This window comes from Cucurbita pepo, chromosome LG14 (assembly GCF_002806865.2).
Source record: "Cucurbita pepo subsp. pepo cultivar mu-cu-16 chromosome LG14, ASM280686v2, whole genome shotgun sequence".
NCBI lineage: Eukaryota > Viridiplantae > Streptophyta > Magnoliopsida > Cucurbitales > Cucurbitaceae > Cucurbita > Cucurbita pepo.
Window position 1 is genome coordinate 7,321,150 of NC_036651.1, and position 27,335 is coordinate 7,348,484.

The following is a 27,335-nucleotide window of genomic DNA, read 5'->3' on the forward strand; positions in this document are numbered from 1 at the left end:
AAAAGTATTTTTTTTATTGATGATACAAGGGAGACTACACAGAATAAAAAAAATATATTTTCAAACTATACCGAATATATATATGGTATAGTTTACTATATATAGCTTTACCAGATTTAGCCATCTACTATATATAGCTATTTACCATATATAGCTTTACCGGATATAGCTTTACCATATATAGCTTTACTATATATAGCTTTACTAAATATAGCTTTACNCAGGCTCCATAGCGTAACAACACTAAGGCGATGTGTCAGCGAGGAGGTTGTTCTCCGAAGGGGGTAGACATGAGGCGGTGTGCCAATAAGGACGTTGGGTCCCGAAGGAGATGGATTTGGTGGGGGTCCCACATCGATTGTAGAAAGAAATGAGTGCCAGCGAGGACGCTGGGCCCCGAAGGAGGGTGGATTGTGAGATCCCACATCGGTGAGAGGGGAACAAAACATTCTTTATAAGGTATGAAAAATTCACTAGTACACCCGTTTTAAAAACTTTGATGGGAAACCCTAAAGAGAAAGTCCAAAGAAGATATGGGAAACCCTAAAGAGAAAGTCCAAAGGACAATATCTGCTAGCGGTGAACTTTGGTCGTTACAGAATGTATGTATGCCTAAACTCAACATGAGGTTAATGTCAATACTCAATCTTTCTTTTTCAGGTAAGGACAAGGGCATGCAAGATTGTAATAAAAGTGTAACGACTCATGTCCTGGATTCAGAATCTGGATTTAGCATCTGACAGCCTAAACATTCTCGTGTGACAAGACTTGTGAATATTTGCTAAATAAGTATGAAGATTACAAGTCACTCTCACAAAAGTTAGTTAAAATTTTGAGAACAAAACAGATAGACACTTTTCAAATTGAAAACAGCAAAATGTTACGATTCAATATAGTCGTTAACTTGTGATCCATCTTACCATTATTATTTATAAAAATTATGATAAAACACATAAACATGTGAGAAGGGAGTGGACAATTCTATTCTAATGAAGAGCCAATATTGTTCCTTCAGCTTCATTAGAGACAATTTGGGTTTTGAGGAGGCAAAAAGTACACAAAAAGAGAGAGCTTTCCCTGAATCAACAAGACAATTATAGGCTTTCAATGAAAGCAACAACTAGAAGACAAAGCTTTAAAATTAATATAAATTTCATGCCTAATTTAATAAAAATTCTCCTAATTTAATCTAATTTAATCTACAAAATATACTTAAAAATGTATTAATGTTACTTTTCAAATCAAGCCCACCGCTAGTAGATATTTTCTTCTTCGGACTTCCTCTCAAGGATTTTAAAACACCCAAGCCCGTGTCCTTTTTGAGCTTTCCCTTTCGAACTTCCTCTCAAGGTTTTTAAAACGTGTCTGCTAGGAAGAGTTTTTCATACCCTTATAAAGGATGTTTCGTTCTCCTCCCCAATCGATGTAGGATCTCATAATCCACTCTCTTTTGGGGCACAGTGTCCTTGTTGGCACTCGTTCTTTTCTACAATCGATGTGGGATCCCCACCAAATCCACTCCCTTTCGGGGCCCAGCATCCTTGCTGGCACATCGCCTCATGTCCACCCCCTTCAGAGCTCAACCTTCTTGCTAACACATCATTCGGTGTCTGGCTTTGATATCATTTGTAACAGTTCAAGCCCACCGCTAACAAGAATGTTGATATTGTCATCTTTGGGCTTTCTCTTTCGGGCTTCTGCTCAAGATCTTTAAAACGCATCTGCTAGAGAGAGGTTTCCATACTCTTATAAAGAGTATTTCGTTCTTCTTTAACATCGATATGGGATCTTACAATTTTGGAGTATTTTGGTATTGCATAGGTTTGAACAAGGCTTTGGGACGATCAAATCCACTATGTGGGAAAGGGAAACCATTTATGATCTGTGGGCTAAAATTCCAAATTTGAACTCAAGTGGGTAAGAAAAACAAAGCTGACAGCCAGTTTTTTTAACCTTATTTTCCTCAAAAAGTTCTCTACCAAAAATGTGTTTATAATGATCACATTCTTATCTTGAAATTTTCACATTATTTTCAAAGTTGGCTCGTGAGTTTTGATAAATTCGATCATGTTTTGTTTGGTACTTAGGGCTTTGTTTTGGCTAATAACCTATATGTCTGTCTTTGTCTTCATCATCACATGTAATATAATTTAACAAAGATTCTTCAATTTTTTTTTTTAAAGAGATTGAATTATTCGAATAAAAAAATGAAGAACAAAATATATGATGTTGGTTAAGGATAATGTTTTGGTCGGTTTGGATAACTATTTTTGTTTAATTTTGTTTAAATGGTCTATTATTTAGTCAATTCAGTTGTCGTCAACTAACTATTTTATTGTTATTTTTTTAAAATAATCTCCTTACTTAAATAATTATCTTTTTTTTTAGGAAGTCTCACATTCATTGGTAAGAGAACGAAACACATTTTACAAGGGTGAAGTCCTATTTTACAAGGGTGAAGTCCCAGAGAACGAAACACAGTTTTGGTCGTTACAAATGGTATCAGAGTCAGACATTGGACTATGTGCCAGTGAGAAACCTCTTCCCCGAAGGGGGTTAGACACGAGACGGTATGCCAGTAAGGACGCTGGCCCCAAAGAGGGGTGGATTGTGAGAGTCCCACATTGGTTGGGGAATCCCACACTGTCCCAAATGATGGGTAAGTGAAGAAGAAGGAACAAGAAATATATATGCTTAGGAAAGTAGAGTAACCGTTGAAGGTACTCCTATCCGACCCTGAAGAGGCGTTTTCTAGCCAAGGTCACTTTTTCACAAAATTTGCTCGGATCATCCAAATCCATTAAGAATCTTGGAAGAACGAGAGGTAAAATGTCGAAGTTTTTAGCTTCGAGTTTTCTTCAAATCTACAAGATTCCCGAAGAATTAGCTTTTAAAATTTTAGTATGTTATTCTAGAAAGAATTTCATACGTTTTTTTTTTTCTTTTGTCGAAGATTAGACGAGATGATAATGAATTATGATAGAAACATTATAATGAACATTAAACCCAAGCCCAATATTCATGAAGATTATATCCATCTAGCTCGTTATGAATACTGAAGAAGCCCAAACCAAGCCCATGTGAGCTACATAATTAAAAGTTGTGAATTTTATATAATTAATTATTGTTTAAGATTTTTTTTAATTCATTTAGTAATCCTTAATCACTATCCTACATCTGTTTCAGTTTCAATTTGTTGTTAAACATTATGTTTAATGGGAAAGATTAAGAATTGGTTAAATACTTAACAAAATTTAGGAATTAGAACTATCGAACGAATCCGGTGAACATCGTTAATAGGGTGAAGCACCTTAATATAAGTGGGAACGAATTCAAGGGGACGAAAGCAAGCTAATTTAGAATTAGATAGAACTTCGGTTAAGGTCATTCAAGTAAGTGCCCTTACTATCGACATGATTATATTTGATGTTGACACGTGCCCCGTAATTTTGCACGTGTCATATATATTGATATGTGTGAATTGTTTATGGATTTATATGCTTATGATAGAATGTGTATATGTTATAAATATGTAAATTGTATGATAATACTTACGGTATGATGTGTTCAATGATATGTTTGAGATAAGATATGAGAAGGATGCAGTAAACGTTAAATAATGAGGAAGGGTTTAAAATATTGTCATATTAATTAATAGTTGATTTTCTAAAATCTTTTAATATCCCAATAAATGAATGAAAAGTCATAATGAAAGAAAAGTCATAGGATTAAAGATGAAGATTGTTTTCATTCAAACTAAAGTTGTTGAGGTGTTGTTTCGTTTTGATCGGGTTTGTTGAGTTGAGTCACTTCTTGTTCAGTAAAATTAGTGTCACTTTGATCTTTAGACGCATCAACACTTGATCAAATGTGTTCAGTTTGCTTCCGTATCTTCTTTGGTAGAATTTCTTCAATGTTATTCGAGTCTTGTATGACTTCATTCTCCAAGAACCACCACACTTTCATTGTGCCACTCTAATCACTAGTTATGTGGTTTGAGTATCATAAATTCATGATCTAGTTATTATCATAATCGATATGCTCTCCTACCATCGTCATGAGTGCTACTTAATTTTCTTCTAAGACACATAGTACCTATGCATCTTATTTATCCTTCATCTACTTTTTGGATGTTGTGGCATTGCTTTCAACTGACATTTTTTTTTTACCAATAATCCTTGTACTTGTGGCCCTTCTTTCTACGGTGAAAATAAATGCTCCCAAATATCTTCTTTCAGAACTCTTGTTATCATTCTTCTAAACCCTAACAAATTTTCGAACTTACAAGGGATGGTTGAGCGAGCATCCTTATATAACAATCACAAAACTTCTATATTTTAGTTGCAAGTTGTGGATGATGATCTTCTTCATTCGAGCTTATCCGTGACGAACTATGGAAGTACTGATCAATTTCCATGTCGCGTTGTGACATTGATAACAGTTCGTTATTCAGAAGTTGTAACCTCATATTGTTCCATTTTGAGAAAAGCATCACGAACATGTCCCATGTTTCTTTCGGTTTGTTGTCATTCTGAATGTGCTACGACACATCTTCTTCGTTGTGGGCTTCAAGGCAAACATTACTTTGCTCGCTTTGATTCTCCATTTGGGCAAGGTGCTACTAGGAACCTCCTTTAGCAACGTAATTTCGTTTCCGCCAACGTCCTCCCAAAAGTCTTGGTCTTGTAGATAGGACATCATGCATATTATTCACCTTCGACTACTTGGATATTATCTTTGCAGTACCTCAATAGTATTAAACATGCTAGTTTTCAACACAAAACTTGCAAAGTCAGAGACTATTCAGGACAAAATAAACTTCCTAATAATCTCACGAAATCATTTTTAATGTGAAAGATTAGTCAGAACCGCAATTACGGAGCATATTAAAAATTCCAAGAGATCAAATAACTTATGCCATCCTTGCTTTGATATCAGATATAAACTACACATAATAGAGACTAACAATATAAACCTCACCTTGTGATCTTATGGATTTTATTTTCTATATGTATTCCTAAACTATTTAGAAATTTTTATTCTTAAAATATCTAAATTTTTGTTACTTATTTGGATAACTTTGTTCCCAAAACATCTTAGATATCCCTTCTTAAAATATATGAATAGTATTCTTTTAGGAGTTGTAAAGGGAGGGAGATTGAGAGGGTTGTCTAAGTTGATTTTGATAGAAGAGAACACGAACTAGCTACCCATGAGTGAGAACTCAAAGCTTTCGAGACATGGTTCTCCTCCCTCCACACTAAGTCTTAGCCCACGATTCATGTTCTTACAGATTTAACGAAAGATTTGGAGAAATTCTTGTTAATTAAGAGCGGAGAATTGAACCATCGATGTGAGATCCCACATCGATTGGGGAGGAGAACGAAACATATTTTATAAGAGTGTGGAAATCTCTACCTAGCAAATGTGTTTTAAGAACCTTGAGGGTAAGTCCGAAAGGGAAGCATAAAGAGAACAATATCTGCTAGTAGTGGGCTTGAACCATTCAAATGATATCAGAGCCAGATACCGGGTGATGTGTCAGTGATGAGACTGAGGCGGTGTGCCAGTAAGAATGTTAGGCCCTGATGAAGGATAGATTGGGGGGTCTACATCGGTTGGAGAAGGAAAATAGTGTCAACGAAGATGCTGAACCTCGAAGGAGGTGGATTGTGAGATCCCACATCGGTTGAGAGGAGAAAGGAAAAGAGGTCAACGAAGACGCTGAGCCTCGAAAGGGGTGGATTGTGAGATTCCACATCAGTTGGGAGGAGAACGAAGCATGTTTTATAAAAGTGTGAAAACCTCTCCATATCAAACACGATTTCAATTCATATAAGCTCAATTTTTCCCTTTTAGGCAATGCTATGACTTTTCTTTCATTTAGTGTGATATTAAAAGATATATTAATTAATATGACAATATGTTCAACCCTTGCTCATTATTAGAGTTATTAATTTTACCCTACCATTATTCATTTTAGCACACTTTAGTGACTCTTACACATGTCATGATTATGATTTTTTGACACAGGTACTTTATTATATTATCTTACAATACGTTTTAAGTAATCATATTATGTTGGGAAACTATGTTATGATATCAATAATGTATGATGCATGAACCTCTATATACTACGACATGTAAGCTATGTTAACACATTCATGTCATGCCTATGAAACATTAGGAAGCCATACATGTTAATTATGAAAGATATGACAAGTATTATGTGCGCATGTCTCATAGGCAAGTTATGTCATGAAACAATGGAGATATGACTTGTACAATCAGTATATGTGATGATTTTAAGTTATGGGGATCTCATACATTAAGTACAAGCTAAGCTTAGGGGTACGTACACGAGTCCACCTGGTGGGTCCATGTACGCGTGTATGAGCCATGTGTAGGGAGGTACTACACATCCAACCTACCCAAACTAAACAACAAAGTCCAAGGTCATGTCATGATTCTTTTATGAAAGGATGGGTCCTACCATGATTGCATGTGATTACATTTTCTGACCCCAACAATGAGATTACTCAAGCCACATGGTGCTTTTATTTTTTAGGTAAAGGTAAAACGCTCCTGTATAGATAATGGTGTTGCTTTGAAAGTCATGGAACCGAACTAGGGTTGTTGCATTTATATTTAAGTTATAGTCATTAGGTTAGATTATAGCGTTTTTGTTACTTTGTAATGACGACCTTGTTTTTAACACGACAACAAGATTGTTGTTATACTACTCAAATTTAATATAAAAAAAATGTATTTCTACATTTCTTTCTAATCCTCTATTTAAATAAGTTTTATACGTGTAGAAGTTATATACTAACGATTTTAACTCAAAATTTTAATAGATGTCCAAATCAATTCACCAACACCTAATAAGTTTTTTATATATATTATTATACACTTCCAATGTTTCAGAAATTAAGCGAAGTTCTAACAAATTCTTAAAAGAAAAAATTATTTTTTTTCTTTATTTGAATTAGATTAAGAATTTAAATATTAAGAAATTAAAAATAAAATAAATAAATAAAAACCCTAAATTTCAAAAATACAAAAGAGAAAAGGAAAATTTGAGTTGACAGCAAGTTGTCTCAATTGACATTATCTACATTTGTACTAAGTAGTGGTAGATTTACTATCGTACCCTTAATGTATATAATATGCCGTACTTCAGGGGTATTCAAATGTGAATATTAGAAGATCAAAATTTGTGTTGACAGCAAGTTGTCTCAATTTACATTATTTACATTTGTACGTAAGTAGTGGTAGATTTACGGTTGTACCCTTGATGTATATAATATGTTGTACTTTAGGGGTATTCAAATGTGAATATTAGAAGATCAAAATTTGTGTTGATAGCAAGTTATCTCAATTTACATTATTTACATTTGTATACCTAAATAGTGGTAGATTTACGGTTGTACCCTTGATGTATATGATATGTCGTACTTCAAGGGTATTCAAATGCGAATGTTAGAAGATCTTCAACTATTTTCTAGCAGTGAACTTATCCATCGAAAATTATTAATGAAATAAAAGAAAGAATCAAAATTTTAGAATTTTTTTTTTTAATAATAATACAATTTAAATATTGTTTGACTATTCAAACGTTTGACTTGTAAGAAGAGTTATTAATGAGTTTTAGTTATACTCATTGTCAAGCCTACCTACGTGCATACCTAGGGCATATTCATAACAATTGAGTTAAAGCAATAAATTTTGTTATTCAACTAAACTTAATAAAAAAATTTAAAAAAAAATCTTAGAAAATTTATTTTGATATTTTGAATGGGATTAAGTGTTAAGAATTACGACTTTCAAAATGGTACGATATTGTCCACTTTGAGTATAAAGTCTCGTAGTTTTGTTTTGCGCTTCACCAGAAGGTCTTATGCCAATGGAGATGTATTCCTTACTTATAAACGCATGATCATTCCCTAAATTAGTCAATGTAGGATTCCCTCCCAACAATCCTTAACAATCCTCCCTTGGAACAAAATACACTATAGAGCCTCCTTTTAGGCCTATGGAGCCCTCCTTCAATAAAGTTCTCTAACAAAGTACACCATTTGTTCGACATTTGAGAATTCTATTGACATGGCTAAGTTAAAAGCATGACTCTGATTCCATGTTAGCTATCACCGATCTTTACAATGGTATGATATTGTCTGCTCTCACGTAATACCATGTTAGTATTTCTCAAATGATTCGAATATTATTTTGAAAATTTTGAAAATCGAGAACGGAAATGGAAAAATGAAGGTGATTTACCAAAATACCCTCCTCCTCTTAAAACCCTATAAAAACCCTTCCATCACCATACTTTATTCTCCATCCCTTCTCATTAGCTTAAGAAACCCTCTTGTAATTCATAAGAAAGAAACAAAGATGTGTTCTTCCAAGAAACCAAGCTCCCTTCTTGCTCTCTTTTTATGTCTTAACCTTCTCTTCTTTTCTCTTGTCACTGCTCAGCCAATGGTACCACCGCCAAGCCCCAGCCCAACTTCCTGCCCTAGAGGCCTCGTCCCGGTACGTGCATGTGCAGGTGTGCTTGGATTTCTTAGTATAGGCTTTGGCTCTAACGCGGGTCCATGTTGCTCCATGATTCAAGGGTTAACGGCTGTTCAGGCTGCTGCCTGTGTTTGCGCTTCTCTCCGGCTTGTTAACACTCTCACTGCAAACGTTACTGTTCCCATCGTACTTAACCTATGCAACCAAACTGCTCCTGCTGGAACCCAGTGTGCCATCTAATCTACGCTATACAACTTCAATAACACAACAAATAAAGAAGTTGTTTTACTTAATGTCTTTCTAGTTCAATAAATTTGAAGGGTAAGTGGAGGTGCGGAGTGATCGACCTTTGACCTTGAAGTCCGAGGTTTAGATAATCATCTTAACCACTAAATCATACTCTTCTTCATGTTTGTTATTTTCATGTTTACTCACGTTGTTGTGTGTTGTACGTGTTTACGTATAATCATCAATAAAAATATGTCATGTTTGCGAGGTTAAGTCTATAATTTCCTTTTTTATTTTATTTATTGTCCATCTTATACATGGTTTGAGTATTTTAAGAAATGCTCAGTAAGTATATCTAACATATCATAGCATATCTTAACATATCATGGATAAATATGACAAGAGGTCATGGAGCACACGTCATCATACATAATACAATTCATCCAACCAAGCTTAGGTTGAAGTCATTACTCTCTTGATGCTAGATTAACGTTGCTCCATGAAATTTAATTCTACCTAAAGAGTCTCATAATCATAACTTATAATTCTATTATGGATATGGCTCACCTAATTTTGCATAAAATAATTTAAACTTGACTTTGAAGATTTGAAACTAGTAGGGAAGGGTCCAAGCATACCAGACCCAAACTAGATTAATCGAGAAGCCGACCTGGAACAATCAGAAAATGTATTCTTCAACTAGCTCTAAACCAGTCAAGTGGGATGAAAATGGAGCAATTATTGTAACTTAGAAGTCCCCCGAGACACTTGTCTAGCAATGCTAGCCCTAATTGGGACACACACACGTGCTTCAAGGCCTAGGGATGGTGAAGAGCTGACACCATGCCTCTCCCTACAGTACATTTTGAGACATTTTCAATCTAACAGATGTAGACATGATTTCATAAAATGATTATACGATGTCATGAAACATTTGTTTGGTGTCAAATTGACACCAAATTTTGCGAGATTTCATATTTCATATTTCATATGGACGGGTTCGACTCCAAAACCGCATGCAAATTCCATCTGGAATCCCGAATTTTGAAGTTAAGGCCCAGGGCCCTACCTAATCCTTCAACAAACCTATCTTCGACACTTTTGTCTATTTGTTGCCCCTATCTTGCTTATGTCTCATCTTCTTTTCAATGCACACATCATATGGTATGTTGGATGATGCACCATACTCCTCAGTCGTATCAGGGCACTCATCAGGGCACCATCTGAAATCTCGAGGGTCACCGCTTTACTTATCACAATGTGAAGGTCACAACCTACTCTCTTCATAGTATGATTATGATAAACCGCACCATTATCGTAGTTTGCAAGAGTTCTAGCGAGGTAGCATCATCGTTCGCTATCACAATCAACAATCAACAGCTATACTCAAGGAAGTATACTCGTGATCAGATAGGTTAGAATCAAACCATTTAATGATGGTTTTTACTTCCCATCTAATCTTTCTCATTCAATTGAATGTGTGCTGCCAAACTCTATTATTTAAAAACTGTTTGCCCAACTCAATCAAGAAACTCCTTTTATTAGAATACTACAATCAAATTATTGTATGACAAGAACATTTGACTTCTAAAAAGAGGAGTTATTAGGGTTTTCTAAAGGACTTATAATGGCTTTAAGTGAGTACTCCTTTAAGAAGCCACTAATAAACTCTTGTACTCATAAAAATACTCCTACTAGCAATCAAGTTCCCAAAGACACAAAAGCTTTTGTTATTATAGTTCCTCTTGTTATCTACCAATATACAAAACCCAAAGGACAAACCTATGGGCACATACGCAACTTAATTGAGTTGAACTATAAAACTAAGTTTTTTTTTTTTTTTTTTTTTTAACATACTTAAACTATTTAACAACTTAATGACCTCACTTTCTATATAAACCTCCTAATTTGTACTTCAATTTCGAAGTTGGGAGGGAAGTTTCTAAACTATAACTGAGAACTCGAGAAAAATAAAGGAAAAGTTAAAGTCGGATGGGTGTTTTTGTAATTTTTTGTTCTCTCCCATATTAGGTAACTGTTGTATGATTATTTGTAATACTCAAGCTCTAACGAGAAATTTTTTCGATTCTTCCTTTTAAGTCGAACTTTCAAAATTTTATAAATGGCCTTAGAGGTTGAACTTGAAGATGATGTATTAGAGAACAATTCTCGGGATAATCCCTCGACCTCCAAAAATATAAAATAAAATAGTAGAAAATTTTTAAGAATGATGGTCAAAGTCACCGGAGGGCAAAAGGGTTATTTTGTTCCTCGTACTATTTTTGGAGATCTAATGAGGCCCTTGACAGACCACGTGCAAAAAAAAAAAACGTTAAAAGATGGAAACGCTCCAATCCGACAAGAGGAGGCTATATTTGACAAAGAGTCCTTCTCAAGAAACTCTCAATAGGTAGAGGAGCTTCATTCTAGGCACTAGATTCGTTCGATTTCGCCTAGAACAGAGAAGGAACGAAGGGTGAGTCCTATGAATTTTTAAGTCTCATTTTTGTTTTTCAAGATTAGTAAGGGTTTGAAGGAATTAGACTTTGTAATTATAGTATATTGATCTTGTTATATTTTCACACATTTTTTGTGATGGAATCCCAAGTCGAATCATGACGAAAGGAGGCCCCAAAAGCCTAAAAAAACGGCAAGAATACATAGACTTTAATGTTTGAGTGCAATTATATCAAGTCTGTGGGTATCTTTAAATATTATAAGAAAAATACCATAGTGTACAAGGATGAAAACTCTACCACTTTTGATGAATGAATTAATTCCATCCAAGTTGTGTGCATGAATATGTGAAATTTCAAAGAAATAGATTAAAATGAATTATCATCGGAATTTGGAAATTGCGCAAGTGCACGACTGTCGAAGGGACACACGTCACGAGAAGAGATGCGCAACGCGTCACGACACCAGCGACAGTAGAGACTTGATTCGTTGGCATGACCCGCGAATCGGGCCCGAGCTCGATTACTCGAACTGAATCGTTTGTGACATGTGTCAACGAAGGGAAAGTCCAACTGATCCACGCATGGTAGGATTCGAACGCGTGCTATGTGACCGTGGCCACCAATCATCTAGCAACAAGTGGTGGCACAAAGGTGCAACTTTCCCTCCCCCGCAGGCACGTGACACTCGCACATGGTGCCACGCGTGGAAGCTACTCTTCGTGTGTGGTGGCGCGTGCAAGATCATTTTTGGACCGTTCATCCTCTGTTCTATTGTTTTTTTGTCTCGGTTTCAATACTAACCATAATTTAGCTTGATTCAAGACCTACTTATTAGATTTTAGGAAATTTGGAGCCTCAAAGGAGCAAAAACGCAAGCTACGAAGGGCAAGTTTTATTACAGTAAGTAACCACACGAACTCTAGGTGTGTATGTAAAGAAAAATTACGAAAATACCCTTGTATGAAAATAGATGATGCATGTATATTAAATTATTTCCACCGAACTTATATGGAAGATGGGATACACTCTAAGTGTTGAATGGACGTTATCTCCCCATTGACAATGTTTGAATAGTATGTTTCTATAAAATACCTAAGCATAGTTGATTTTTAGAAATGTCTCTCTATTAAGGTTGCAAGAACACTTAAATCATGATTTCAATACATTAGATGATTGATATAGTATCTCCCTTGTAGAGCATCCATGAACCGAAATAAGTTTGGGGTGGTAGAGCTAGAGCAGTATACGCATTGACCTGTTAGTACGTAATCGTCACAATGACTAACCACGAGCGACTTGGTAAAGCGAGATGTGATCTAACCGCCGAAATGCCTTAGAACCTAATATATCTCATGGCATTCAAGCGAGATTATGAGGCCTTATGAGAGTGATGGTTACGTGAACAGAACATCTCGAGGAGTCACTATTGTGTGTAGAAGGTAACTCACCTTACTAGGAGATGAGAGACTACATAAATTGTTGAATCAGAGACTCACTACTGCGTGTAGGACAAAATACGCCTTGAAAAGGGACAAGGAACTGCACGAGTAGACAACGCAAGAAACTACTACTGTATGTACGATAACCCGCCTTGAAGCTTTATACCTATAATATGCAGAAGAAGAAGTAAATAACATTCAAAAGATTGATGACTGATTCAATTAGAAGTAATTAAATCAAGCAGCAAAGGAAGTTTTAGAAAACCAAAATGTACAAACCTGTTTCAAAAATCCTGCACCAAATGCCCTCGTAACCTTTAGATGACCCTTCACTGTGTGGTTGAAAATGCACCGTTTGTTCTTCTTACTTCCTGCACATGGCAGGATCAAAATTGTTCTTAGGGTGCCAAGGAAAAAACCAATCAGCTTTAAAGCTCTTTATGTCACTTGTGCCGTTATGCCACAACCAAAATGTTCTCATACTCAATTGTTATAATGGAAGTGAAAACAAAAATCGATCGAATTTCACCTCTGCAGACAGAAAAGTAAATAAGGAGACACAATTATTTACGTGATTTCGGAGGGAAGAAATTTCACCACATCCACGAGTGGTAGCCAATTACTATAATCAAAGTATTTATAAGTGTATTTTTCACTCGTCTTTATATAGACATAAGAATACTAATTCTCACACGTGAACGAGAATATGAAATAAAATGGTTATGAACTAAATAAGCAAAATAAATGAAAATTAATAACCAAAATGGATGAGAATATGAACCATCCAGGGTTATAACTAAACGAGAGTTATGACAATACATCACAATTTACAACAATCTCCGCATTGTCTGTCATCAAGTTAATAGCTATTTCTTTCGTCTAATGTTGATTAAATCCAAGCAATGTCAAAACTTTTCACGAGCAACTATCTTTGTAACATATTCGCAGGATTATCAACAGTTCTAATTTTCAATAAACGAATGTCAATTTCATTAACAATTTCTCAAACAAAATGAAATCAGATATCAATATGCTTAGTACAAACATGATGGACTTGGTTCATCGACAAACAAATAGCACTCTAGCTATAAAAAAAACACTCCTATGTGTTCTTGAGAAATACCCGAGTGATTAATCAAACCATAGATCCAAATAGCTCCTTTAAAAGCTACGGTGACTATCATATACTCTGTTTTGGTGGTAAACAATGCAATAATAGATTGCAATATTGAAGCAAACAAACAAGTCTACGAGTAATAGTGAGCAAATAACCAGCAGTGGGTTGACGCTTATCAATCTCCATTCGTCCCTGAGTGGAAGCAATTCACATGCCATCAACATACAAGATCAAATAGATGAACAAGTTATCAACAAGGAACCAAAAATGTACACAATAGTAAAAAATATACATATACCATTGACGAAGAGAGCCGATACAAAGATTTCTTCAATCTAGATTCCAAATGTTGTTGTCCAATTACTCGAAAACCAACCGCTATGCCATATATATTTCTTCTTTCAAATCTCCATACAAGAAAACATTTTTTCATACCAAACCGTGCAAGTTCAAAATTGAATTGTGCAATCAAGTCCAACAAAATTCCAATCACAATTCTTGAAAATATAATTTTCAAGAACAAATATCACCAACAATCTATGCAAGTATTTTTTTTCAATCTGCATACCAAACGTTGTTGTCCAACTACTCGATTTTTCCCTTTACACAATACTATGACGTTTCTTTCATTTATTGTGATATTAAAAGATATATTAATTAATATCACAATATTTTCAACCCTTAATCATGCTCATTATTAGGGTTATTAATTTTACCCAATAATTATTAGAGTCAATTTGATTACAACTCAAGAAGCTATAAATAAAATTATTTTATTCTCTCGAATTTAATTTGAGCTTTAGCATATATTTTTAATTTTAGTGGTTCCGGCACGCGTCATGGTTATGATTTTTTTTAGTATGTGCGATGTTATATTATGTTAGGTTATAAGTTGCGCTATGGTATGATTATGTCATTATGTGGATTTATGTTATCATAAGTCGTGTGTAGGGAGGTACTACACATCCAACCCTACCCAAATTGAACAACGGAGCCCAAGGTCATGTCATGATGCTTTTATGAACGGAAGGTCCTACCACGATTGCATGTGATTACATTTCTCAACCTCAACAATGAGGTTACTCAAGCCACATGCTGCTTTTATTTTTCAGGTAAAGGTAAGGCACCCCTGTACAGATGACAGTGTTGCTATAAAAGTCATGAAACCGAACTAGGGTAGTTGCATTTATATTTAAATTGTAGCCCTTAGGTTAGCTCATAGCGTTTTTGTTACTTTGAACATATGGTTATTTCATTTCTACTATTTCGTTGATATTTATTTTTATTGAAATGAATTTACGAACGTTTGAGTCTATAGCATTAGTTACAAAATGTTTAGATGAAATTTTTCGTGCAAAATAAACATGTCATGCATACTAAACTACTCCAATTTAATAAAAAAAATAATGAATTTCTACATTTCTTTCTAATCATATACGGTAAGTTTTTATATTATACGCTTTCTATCAATGTTTCATAAATTAAACCAAATTTAACAACGAAAAAAAATTGCAAATTTTTATTTTTTATGCTATACATTAATGAAGACTCCGTTCTATGATTAGTCAAATTTTCATATTATATTGTTAACAATATTCATGCAGGCAGAGAGATTTGGAAACAGAATTTTAAAAGCAAGATTTGAGAGATTGAAATTGGTGTTATATGTGATGGAAGCAAAAGGCAACAATAACGGCTTACAACATATAACTATCGTATAGGAAGAAGTTGACAACTAGTCATATCCCCTATACTACATTTTGGGGCATTTTAGCCCTTACAAATGTAGACACGATTTTGGTGAACGGTCATACACCCCGTACTGACCCAATATTGAATACATCTGTTTGTTAACATTATACGCTTTCTATCATTAAGCTTAAACACTTGTTACGAGTACAAAAATTAATTTATAATCATGTTATACATTGTGTACCGTTATTATTTTACCATTTCAACCGTTAACAAAAATGAAATGAAATGAGTTTTTAACCTAAAATCTTACGTTTATCATTTTTTTTCACCTTTATTTACGTTAATCTCATAGTTGTAAGAATATTACAATTTAAACATCGTTAGACTGTTCAAACATTTAGCTTTTAACAAAACTTATTAATGCCGTTTAGTTATTCTCATTTTCAAGCCTACCTACGTACAAATGTATGGCATATTCATATCGATTGGTTAAATCATTAATTACGACTCGTCTTTTGGATAATTACCAAAACACCCACCTCTTAAACCCTATAAAAACCCTTCCATGACCCTACTTTATTCTCCACCCCTTCTCATTAGCTAAAGAAATGTGTTCTTCAAAGAAACCAAGCTCCCTTCTTGCTCTCTTATTGGCTCTCAACCTTCTCTTCTTTTCTCTTGTTAGTGCTCAGCCAGTGGTACCAGCGCCAAGCCCCACCCCAACTCTCTGCCCTAGAGGCCCCCTCCCCATACTTTCATGTGTAGGTGTGCTTGGATTTCTTAATATAACTGTTGGCAATCCCATAGCTCCATGTTGCACCTTGATTCGAGGGCTCACCGATGCTCAGGCTTCTTCTTGTCTTTGCACTGCCATCAGCTTCGCTAACTTTGTCTCTATAAGAGTTAACCTTTCGGCCGTGCTTAACCGATGCAACCAAACCGCTCCTGCTGGAACCCGGTGTCCTATCTAATATACACTACACAACTTCAATAACCCAACAAATAAACAACTCGTTTTACTTAATAATGTCTTTTTAGTTCAATAAATTTGAAGAGTACGTGGAGGTGCGGAGTGATCGACCTTTGACCTTGAAGTCCGAGGTTTAGATAATCATCTTAACCACTAAACTATACTCTTCTTCATGTTCGTTTATCTTGTGTGTGGTACGTGCTTACCTACTGTTATCAATAAAAACATGTCATGTTTGTAAGGTTAAGTGTAATGATCCTAGATTTCTACTTACATAGAGTCGCTACCGTCGTCATAACGTAATCATTTTGTGTGAAAATAAGGGTTTAAACTTTATCATAAAACATAAACTTCATCTTAAAACACTGTCATAGACTTACGTGTTCGAAAACATCCTTAAAACAATACAACGAAATACTAAATGAAATAAATAAACGTTAAAATTAAAAACATCATATTCTAACCGAAGTCTAAGAAAATAAGTACAACTACTCTATGTATGTGTCATGGTTTTGAATTGCAATATCGTCTTCAACCGTACAAGGATCCCTTGCCTTTAGCTGAAATAGGAATAGCACGTGGCTTAGTATTTTAAGAAATACTCAGTAAGTGGCCCTACTATTAGGGTTAGATGCAAACACACACAATCATGAGTGAGACCTGTCATATCAGTCTATATTACTTAGCGGCTATCCTAAATGGGCTAATTGGATATGTATTTACTATTCTACACATGGTTCACACGTGCAAGTATGAACCCACCAGTCGATTTGTACACCTTATGGACCCCTTTATTATCGGGCGAGCATTCTTTGGTAGTTGTTGATGTCGGACACCCATTTAGGAATAGCAACCGTTGCAGCATTATAATAAATATAACAATCGTTTTCCTGGCTCGCAGTGTACGTGCCCGTACCATCGTAAATGAAAAAGGGATATCCCCCGATGCATGAACACACAATAATGCATGAGGCCTCAACATTTTTTCTTTTTCATTATCATGTATGAGAACTTCTCTAGCGTTTTCCTTCATATCATATAATATCATTAACATAACTTTTCATGTAATTTCAGGGTTGTGTATCATGTCGAAACATTTTATTGCATGTCATTCATATCATACATCTTATCATGTCATATGTATCATATCACATGCATATCGTGTCTCCCAACATATCATGTCATACCGTACACATATCATATTATAAAGCATACAAGTAGACTGAGAGGAGACGAGAGACTACACAGGTAACTGATTGAGAATATACTATTGTGTGTAGGACAAACCGCCCAGAGAGTGGACGAAGGATTACATAGATAATATATAGAGGAGATACTGTTGTATGTGTTGGGAAGGATTACATAGATAGTATATAGAGGAGATACTGTTGTATGTGTTGGGAACCAACTTTGAGAGGAGATGAGGAACTACATAAACAGTTTAAGCCACGACGGTGTGTGGTATTAGGCCGAAGATACCTCAACTAGACCTAAACTTCTTAGAACCTATGACAAGCCCGTAAAAATTTATTAAGATAAGGATGCTATGAGAGCCTACAAGGTAGACGGTTTACTAATTATTTTTATACTCACCCATTTTTCCATTTCTATCTTTATGGTAAAGCTTTAAATTTTTAAATTTGTAACAATTAAATACTAAAAATAATTATCAAAATTAAATGTCATTTTTAATTATTGTTAAAATTTTGTGATTTATAAACATATTGAAAACTTGGACCAAATTTCTCCGAACTCTCGGCGGGCGCTGCGGTTGATCCTTTGATATTTGTGTTGGGGAATGGGATAAGGCACTGGAATCACCCATCTGCGATATTTCTTCCTCCAAGAACTAAGCTCCCTCCCATGGCGGCTCCTCTTTCTTCCTCTCTCGATATCAAACTCAAACTCAAACCAACGCCGCCCTTGTTCTTCACTTCCCCTCTCCGGCGAAACAATTTCACCAAGCGATTAACAGTTCTCTGTACCTCCTCCTCCAAATCCCCTCGATCCACCGACAAAAAGAACCCATCTCTATCGGAGCAGCTCAAAGACCTCTCCACATCGACTCTTTCCAATGCATCCAACGACGAATCCCATCTGTTATCGAACTCTAAATCCATTTGGGTGAATCCCACCAAGCCCAAGCGCTCGGTTCTGTCACTCCAGAGACAAAAACGTTCTTCTTACTCTTATAACCCCAAGATGCGAGAGCTTAAAACCTTCGCCCATAAGCTCAATGCATCCGATTCCTCTGAAGCTGCTTTCATGGCGGTTCTTAAGGAAATCCCTCATCCACCCACTAAAGAAAATGCGCTTCTGATTCTCAATAGCTTGAAGCCATGGCAGAAAACCCATTTGTTCTTCAATTGGATTAAGACCCAGAATCTGTTTCCTATGGAGACTATCTTCTACAATGTGGCTATGAAGTCTTTGAGGTATGGTAGGCAGTTTCAGCTTATTGAAGAACTAGCTAATGAGATGATTAACACTGGAATTGAGCTTGATAACATTACTTATTCTACTATTATCACTTGTGCTAAGAAGTGCAGTAGGTTTGATAAGGCAATGGAGTGGTTTGAGAGAATGTATAGAACTGGTTTGATGCCTGATGAGGTTACTTACTCTGCTATTTTAGATGTTTATGCAAATTTGGGGAAGGTTGAGGAGGCTCTTAGTTTGTATGAGAGAGGGAGGGCTAGTGGTTGGAAGCCTGATCCTTATACGTTTTCTGTGTTGGGGAAGATGTTTGGAGAGGCAGGGGATTATGATGGGATTATGTATGTTTTGCAAGAAATGAAGTCTATTGAGGTGCAGCCTAATCTTGTGGTGTATAACACCTTGTTGGATGCAATGGGGAAGGCTGGGAGGCCTGGTTTTGCAAGAAGCTTGTTCGAGGAAATGATTGAATCGGGGATAACGCCGAATGAGAAGACGTTAACTGCTCTGGTTAAGATTTATGGGAAGGCAAGGTGGGCTCGGGATGCTTTGGAGCTGTGGGAGCGGATGAGGTCGAAAGGGTGGCCGATGGACTTCATTTTGTATAATACATTGTTGAATATGTGTGCAGATCTTGGTTTGGAGGAGGAAGCTGAGAAGCTATTTGAAGAGATGAAGAAATCGGAGCATTCTAGACCGGATAGTTGGAGCTATACGGCGATGTTGAATATACATGGTAGCGGAGGTAATGTAAAAAGATCGATGGAGTTGTTTGAAGAAATGCTCGAGTTGGGTGTTGGGATTAATGTGATGTGTTGCACTTGTTTGATTCAATGCTTGGGGAAGGCTAGGAGGATCGATGATCTAGTTCGAGTTTTCGATGTTTCTATACGAAAAGGAGTTAAGCCAGATGACAGGTTTTGTGGTTGCTTGTTGTCTGTTGTGTCCTTATGTGACAACAATGAAGATATTAGCAAGGTATTCACTTGTCTACAACAAGCTAACCCAAAGTTAGTTGCCTTTGTAAATCTACTGCAACAAAATGACATTACCTTCGACGTTATCAAAGACGAATTCAGAACCATTCTCGGTGAGACCGCCTCCGAAGCCCGACGACCTTTCTGCAATTGCTTGATTGATATATGTCGAAACCAAAATCTTTCCAAGAGAGCTCACGAGCTGCTCTACTTGGGAAGTTTATATGGACTGTACCCAGGCCTACACAACAAAACCGAAGGTGAATGGTGCCTAGATGTTCGATCTCTATCGGTAGGCGCAGCTCAGACTGCACTCGAAGAATGGATGATAACTCTATCAAAAATCGTACAACGAGAAGAAGCATTACCTGAATTGTTATCAGCTCAAACCGGTGCAGGAACTCACAGGTTTTCTCAGGGACTTGCCAATTCATTCGCTTCTCATGTCGAGAAGCTAGCTGCTCCGTTTCGATTGCGAGAAGATCGGGCTGGTTGGTTTGTAGCCACGAGGGAGGATTTCGTTGCTTGGGTACATTCAAGAGTACCATCTGTGGCTACCACAGCTTAACCAGCAGCCATCTTTCATCACTACAATGTATGAGTTAATGCAAAAAGTACATATAATAGAGTTCTTCTGATCCAATTTTGCTGCTAAAAACACACAATTTCAGAGAGAAACACAGGCCTTCAATAGAGAAAAACTTGTAGAATCTAATTTTCCTCTATAATCCGCAGTGGTGGAATCCACCATACACAAGGGACTGCTCAGTTCTCCAGCAAGTAAAATTATACCCCCCCCACCAATTTACAAGCACGTTTCTTTCTTTCTTTCTTTTTTTTTGTTCTTTTTGGCTCTAAAATGAGAAAAAGGCACAAATGAATGGCAAGTGCCTGTACCCTAAGCAAAAATGTGTTCTCTTCCTTATTAGAGGCGTCTAAATGAGGAAGGAAATAACAGATAACAAATAGAAAATGAAAGAGAAGTTAAGATTTTTCCTTTTGTAAAAGGCATCATATACCAAAAATCCCATTTGACAATTGCTTGTTGTTCATCCTCCAACGAAGGCACACGTTCAGGAACGTTCATCCAACGGTACCCTGTTGTCGATATTGTCTGTGTGCACTCAGTTTCTTCAGTCAGGCATGGTACTTGAGATGTTAAAGAACATAAGGCAATCAGTGCAATTTCATACCACTTACAGAGTGCCATCTGGGTCGAATGCGCGAATGTCGTTTCACTTCACCTGTGATTTACAGAAGTTTTTCAAAGATATTTTCCTGAGGATTTCCAGATTCTTCCTTCAAGTGAAATGACCATAACAGTAACATCATCATGATACTTTCTCCGATCCCCCTGTGGGATGTCCAACAATTCATGAAAGTCCATTCCTGTAAAGCATAAACATTCACACCGACCCCGAATGAGAATCGACCATGCAAAAGAAACCACAGTACAAAACTCCCAAACACAGAGGAAACGAAAACTAGCTGCAAAGGTGTTATTTAATTCAGAATTAAACTCAGCTTCAGAGACATAATTTAAGCCCACAACAATAGAAAATTGTGAATTCATCATATGTTGAAAGTATTAAGAACAAATCTTCTCATAATCATAACTGGTTCGATTAGTATCGATCGGTTTTCTAGAATGTGTATTGAAGCAGTGATTCTTGGAAGGTAAATACTCCAAGGGAAGACCAATTATATGTTACGCTTTGACTCGAGTTATTAACGGAAACAAAAGCGAAAATTTGGCGTAACATAAGATATAGCAACTACCTGCTTTTCTGGCTGCACGGCAAAGAAGCTCCTCTATCAAGTGCTGTGCAGGGTCTCCATCTGGAAATTTCTCCATGAAGTTCTCAACATAGGAAACTACTTCTTCATTGGTTAGATATTGATATAACCCATCAGATGAGAGCACGATGAATTGATCCGTGGGGCAGAGTTTATGGTGACGAAGAGAAGGAAAGCATGATAAATATGGCGCCGTACCAATATACTCATTCCGAAACATTTCCAGTAAGACATCATTTAATTTTGGCTGTAGAAAAATGGACAGCAGCACCACTTTGTAAGCTAAATACAATTGGATAAGATGTTTAAAAATAATAGAGCAAAATCAGGAAAGGTAAAAAACCATGTTATAGTCAAGATGGTCGAACCAATCCCATCATGGATTGCCACCCAAAATCTAATGACCCAGACCCACCACTAGCAGATATTGTCCTCTTTAGGCTTTCCCTTTTGGGCTTTAAAACGCGTCTGCTAGGGAAAGGTTTCCACACCCTTATAAATGGTGTTTTGTTCTCCTCCCCAACCAATGTGAGACATTACAATCCACCCCCCTTCGAGACCCAGTGTCCTCGCTGGCACTCTTTCCTTCCTCCAATCAATGTGGGACTGCCACCAAATCCACCCCCCTTCGGGACCCAGCGTCCTTACTAGCACACCGCCTCGTGTCTACCCCCTTCGGGGAACAGCGAGTCTGGTGTCTGGCTCTGATACCATTTGCAACGACCCAGGCCCACCGCTAGCAGATATTGTCCTCTTTGGGCTTTCCCTTTCGGGCTTTAAAGCGCCTGCTAGGAGAAGGTTTCCACACCCTTATAAATGGTGCTTTGTTCTCCTCCTCAACCAAAAAGAATAATGCCTATCTAATAATTACAAAAGGTCTTAATGGATATCGTCCATGAGGAGTTATAAAACCTAATGTTTTCTCAAAGAACGTCCCATCCCACTCCAAATCCTATTATTTCTTTCTATTCAAATACACCATAAAACAGCCACCAAAAAAATAAAGCAAAACTCTCTATTTACCCCTAAAAGGATGAAACACTAGCTCCACTAGCTCGTTTGGGCTTTCCCTTACGGGCATCACGGGCTTCTCCTCAAAGTTTTTAAAACGCGTATGCTAAGAAGAGGTTTCCACAGCGAGGACATTGGACCACGAAGGGGAGTGAATTGTGAGATCTCACATCACTTGGGAGGAGAACGAATCATTCTTTATAAGGATGTGGAAACCTCTCCATAGCCGACGTGTTTTAAAAATCTTGAGAGGAAGCCCGAAAGTGAAAGCTCAAAGAGGACAATATTTGTTAGCGTGGCGGGCTTGGGTTGTTACAATCATGGACCATAATCTCTATTAGGCACAAAAGAAAACCCAAGGAATCCAGAGGAGAAATGCATCAATGTAAACAATATTATTGATGGTACATGAAACAGAAAAAGTAACTCTCATTATGTCATGTGCTCTTGAAGCTTTATACATATAATATGCAGAAGAAATAAATAACATTCAGAAGATTGAGGACTGATTCAATTAGAAGTGTAATTAAATCAAGCAGCAAAGGAAGTTTTAGAAAACCAAAATGAGCAAGTGAAGCAAGTACAAACCTGTTTCAAAAATCCTGCACCAAACGCCCTCGTAACCTTTAGACGACCCTTCACTCTATCGTTGACAATGCACCGTTTGTCATCCGGGTGCTCATTCTTTATTCTTCTTACTTCCTGTGCATGGCAGGATCAAAGTTGTTATTGTTGGATGATGAAAGTCCTACGTTGGCTAATTTAGGGAATGATGATGGGTTTATAATCGATGAATACTCTCTCCATTGGCATGAGGCCTTTTGGGGAAGCCCAAAGCAAAGCCATGAAAGCTTATGCTCAAAGTGGACAATGTCATACCATTGTGGAGAGTCGTGTTCAACTAACATGGTATCAGAGCCATGCCCTAAACTTAATCGTGCTAATAGATTGGTAAATCCTCAAATATCGAACAAAGGACTCCAAAAGAAAAGGAGTCAAGCATCCTCGAAGGCAGTCAAAAATGACTAAGACTCCAAAGGGGTCGAGCCTCGATTAAGGGGAAGCGTACTTTGTTCGAGGAGAGGTGTTGGATGATGAAAGTCCCACATCGGCTAATTTAGGGAATGATCAGGGGGTTTATAATCAATGAATACTCTCTCCATTGGCATGAGGCCTTTTGGGAAGCCCAAAGCAAAGCCATGAGAGCTTATGCTCAAAGTGGACAATATCATACCGTTGTGGAGAGTCATGTTCAACTAACAGTTATGCGAAGGAAAAAACCAATCAACTTGACATGCAAATGCTTAACCATCAAGTACCATGCCTGCAAGGCAGTGTACTCTTTTTGTGTGTAGTTTTTTCACTACAAAACCCAAATTAAGACAATTCAGACAGCAAAAACCATAAGAATAAATGCAAACAAGCCTATGAAACCTCAGCTACAAGGACAAGGAATTTGAAAGAAGCTTTTACACAAGAAATAGGTCTTCTCTAATCATCCAGGACCATCAGGCACTTCAGATGACCAAAAAAAGACAATTTGAGAAGGAAGTTTCATTTCCAGCCTTGTGTCATCAGCCAAAGTGATTGAGAAGATAATCAAATATAAGCTCACTTGTTCAGATTAATCGAGCACAAGAAATCAAGGCATGGTTGCTTAGCGTTTCAAATGGCTGACAGACAATAGATTAGACATTCTTTTTCAAATTCAAATGGTTATTTGTTCGACTTTTACCGATTCGATCTCTGGTGCATCATCCACTGGCAGGAGAGGGGAGGGGGAAATTAAACCAATGCCTTGGGAACTTGGAAAATATTAGGATCTAATACCATATTACTGTTCTAATGCTAGTTTTCTGAGTTACCCATTTCCTAACATGCGATATATCTTCATAGAATGTATGTGCATGAGTAGAAGGAAAGAAACTAAGAGGTATAAGGGCATCGAATACATTAACAAAGAACAAAGAACCAATCTTACTTCTTCAATGCTCGTGCTATGATCGGTGGATAGCTGCAATGCAGTCAATCTCGTCGTCTGAGCCGAAGGTTGATTCGTTCGAGTTATTTTCCCTTCGCTCGTTGTAGACTCCTCAATTATACCCTCCATGCCCGTCCCTTTGTCGCCCTCCTCCTTCATGTCTTCACTAGGGCCAACTTTTTGCTGCTCATACTGTGCAACAATGGCACGGCTATCACCCAAATTCATTACATACACATCTTCATCCCTCATTAACACAACCAGTAAGCAAGAACCCATCAAAGCAAGCTCTGGATTGGTATCAAGCAACTTATCTGTCATATCCAAATATGCTAATTCAGTTATCTCAAGAGCTCGTGACAGTGCCCCCAACACCAACTCATGATCAATTAAACCTTCCTTTCTCCTCTTACCACTTCGATAAGATGTCTCTTCCACCCTATTCTCAGCCTCAGCCTTCTCCTTATCTCCCAAACCGTACTTCCATGGGAACAAAGTCTTAACATTACCCTCCTTATGCTTTGACAACCCTTGTTTTAACTTGGACAATAACAGCCACCTTCTACCAGCTACTGAACCTGCACTATTTACACTAAGCGCATCGTCGACCGAAAATGCAAATCTCTCCGACCCCGAAAGATCAAGTCCATCCTGTGTATCGTCCTCTGCTAAATACTCCCATAACTGCCGCCTCCGCCTGTTCTCCGATCCAACCTCGGATTGAAATGTAACCCTCTTGACCGATCCTCGATCAGTAGCCGGTGGTTCCACTTCCGCTTCATTTCCATTAGTTTCAATCCTTTGACTAGAGGCTCTGGAAGAGGGGTCAGCATTAGTTTCATTCACACTGATTGTACTCTCTTCAGCAATGTTTGAAGGGTTTGAATTAGCTGCCTCCTCATTATCATCAATTTCCCAAAACAATCCCTGAAGCTCATTGAAGACAGCTCTGTAGAGATTACCCATCAAGAATTCAGGCGCATCAGGGCCATTGAATCCATCATAAATCCCCACAAACAACCACCCTTGCTCTTCTGATACAACCACATGTACCCGATCCTCCCCAGCCTTCCCAAGCGCCCATTGAACATCACTCTCATTCCTCACCTCCGGCTCATCTCCCGCCGTCGAGCTATCCTTTCGGCCAACGAAATTCAACACCGGCACCACCCACGGCCGCTTATCTGAAAAATTCCTCGTAAACGCCTTCCTAAACCCCGAAATGCTCTTCTTCCTCTTCTTCTTCACGTACATCCCACCCAGCGGAGCGGAGAAATGAACTCTCCCAGCACCGCCACTGCCACCACCGCCACCACCGGCGCCTCCACCACCACCACCATCAACATTCGCATCGAGCGGACCAGACAGTGCCCCACGCTCAATTGGACCAGAGAGAAAGAACCCACCTCGCTCCAAAGGTTCGGTCCCACCTCTGGGCACCGGCTGAAGCGGAAGAGCAGTAAAAGAAGATGTACTCTCAAAGCCATTCAAAATACTCCCTCTCACTCCACAGCCACTACCACAAGCCCCAAGCGCAGTGTCAGTGGCATCGTCGTAAACACTATCGACCATAAAAACAGATCTGGGAATAGAACTATTAGCACTGACAGAAGCGCCAGAGATGGCCTTGAAGGCAGTCTCCGGCAGGCCAGTTCTAGTCCTAGTCCCGAGAGGCAGCGGTTCGTGAGGAGGCGAAAAACGAAGCGAGTGAGAAGGGGAAAGAAAGCGATCGGAATGAGAAGGAGAGAGGAAGCGGTTGGAAGAGCGGACGTAACAGAAGGAATGGCCTAGGGTTTCGTCGAGAGGCTCGGTGGCAGAGAAGAGGAGGTCGGAATTGTCGGCTGGAAGGGCGGCGGGGCGAGTCTCCGGCTTAAGGCACGAGAAGAGGCTGGAGACTCCGCTTCCCATCACATTTGATTCGAACTCCTGTGCGCTCTGCAAAGTGGGGAAAATGGCACCAAAAATTACTTTTCCGGCGGACTCTCTCTCTCTCTCTCCTCTCTCTCTCTCCTCTCTCTCTCTCTCTCTCTTCTCTCTCTCTCCCTCACAGCAAAAACAAAAGAAATAAACAAATGAATTGAACAGAGACTCAGAGAGAGAGAGAGAGGAGAGAGAAACCTTGTTAGTTTTTTACTTTGTTTTTTCCTTTTTATTTTAATTACAATTTTTTTTTTACCGAGATTAAAGATTTTGAATCTTGACGTACATGATTTAAGGTTTAAGTTTTACGGTCGACTCGAGGTTAAAGATTTTGAATCGTGACGTACATGGTTTAGGGATTAAGGTTTACGGTCGACCTTAAGGTTAAAGATTTTTAATCCTGATATACGTGGTTTAGGGTTTAAAGTTTATGGTCGACTCCGAGGTTAAAAGATTTTGAATCTTAACGTACATGGTTTAGGGTTTAAGGTTTACGGTCGACCCCGAGGTTAAAGATTTTGAATCTTGACATACATGGTTTAGTGTTTAATGTTTAAGGTTTGCGGTCGACCTTAAGGTTTAATATTTTGAATCCTCACATACATGGTTTGAATCTTGATGTACATGGTTTAGGGTTTAAGGTTTACGGTCGACCCCGTGGTTAAAGATTTTGAATCTTGACGTACATTGTTTAGAGTTTACAGTTTACAGTCGACCTCAAAGTTAAAGATTTTGAATCCTGATGTGCATGGTTTAAGGTTTAAGGTTTACGATCGACCTCGAAG

At 37.7% G+C, this 27,335-nt stretch overlaps 2 protein-coding genes across 2 annotated transcripts; one reads left to right on the forward strand and one right to left on the reverse strand.

Annotated features, from left to right (window-relative positions):
• The first annotated feature begins 18,140 nt into the window (after nucleotides 1-18,140).
• Nucleotides 18,141-20,491, forward strand: LOC111810101 (pentatricopeptide repeat-containing protein At5g46580, chloroplastic-like). The gene has a single exon (XM_023696674.1). The coding sequence runs from the start codon at nucleotides 18,292-18,294 to the stop codon at nucleotides 20,407-20,409; it is 2,118 nt and encodes a 705-aa protein (XP_023552442.1). The 5' UTR covers nucleotides 18,141-18,291; the 3' UTR covers nucleotides 20,410-20,491.
• Nucleotides 20,477-26,670, reverse strand: LOC111810100 (protein phosphatase 2C 29-like). The gene is made up of 4 exons (XM_023696673.1): nucleotides 24,631-26,670; nucleotides 23,238-23,351; nucleotides 21,621-21,885; nucleotides 20,477-21,230 (listed from the first exon to the last, which is right to left on the reverse strand). The coding sequence occupies exons 1-4, from the start codon at nucleotides 26,536-26,538 to the stop codon at nucleotides 21,106-21,108; spliced, it is 2,412 nt and encodes an 803-aa protein (XP_023552441.1). The 5' UTR covers nucleotides 26,539-26,670; the 3' UTR covers nucleotides 20,477-21,105.
• Between the last annotated feature and the right edge of the window lie 665 nt (nucleotides 26,671-27,335).

Bases quoted from the DNA above. Each gene is read 5' to 3' on its own strand.
- LOC111810101 (XM_023696674.1), top strand. From the start codon at position 18,292: ATGGCGGCTCCTCTTTCTTCCTCTCTCGATATCAAACTCAAACTCAAA.
- LOC111810100 (XM_023696673.1), bottom strand. From the start codon at position 26,538: ATGGGAAGCGGAGTCTCCAGCCTCTTCTCGTGCCTTAAGCCGGAGACT. The intron at 21,886-23,237 runs GTTTGTACTTGC...ATTTTTCTACAG, and splicing joins GTGCAGGATTTTTGAAACAG to CCAAAATTAAATGATGTCTT. The intron at 21,231-21,620 runs GTAGTTGCTATA...TATGCTTTACAG, and splicing joins CCGTGCAGCCAGAAAAGCAG to GAATGGACTTTCATGAATTG.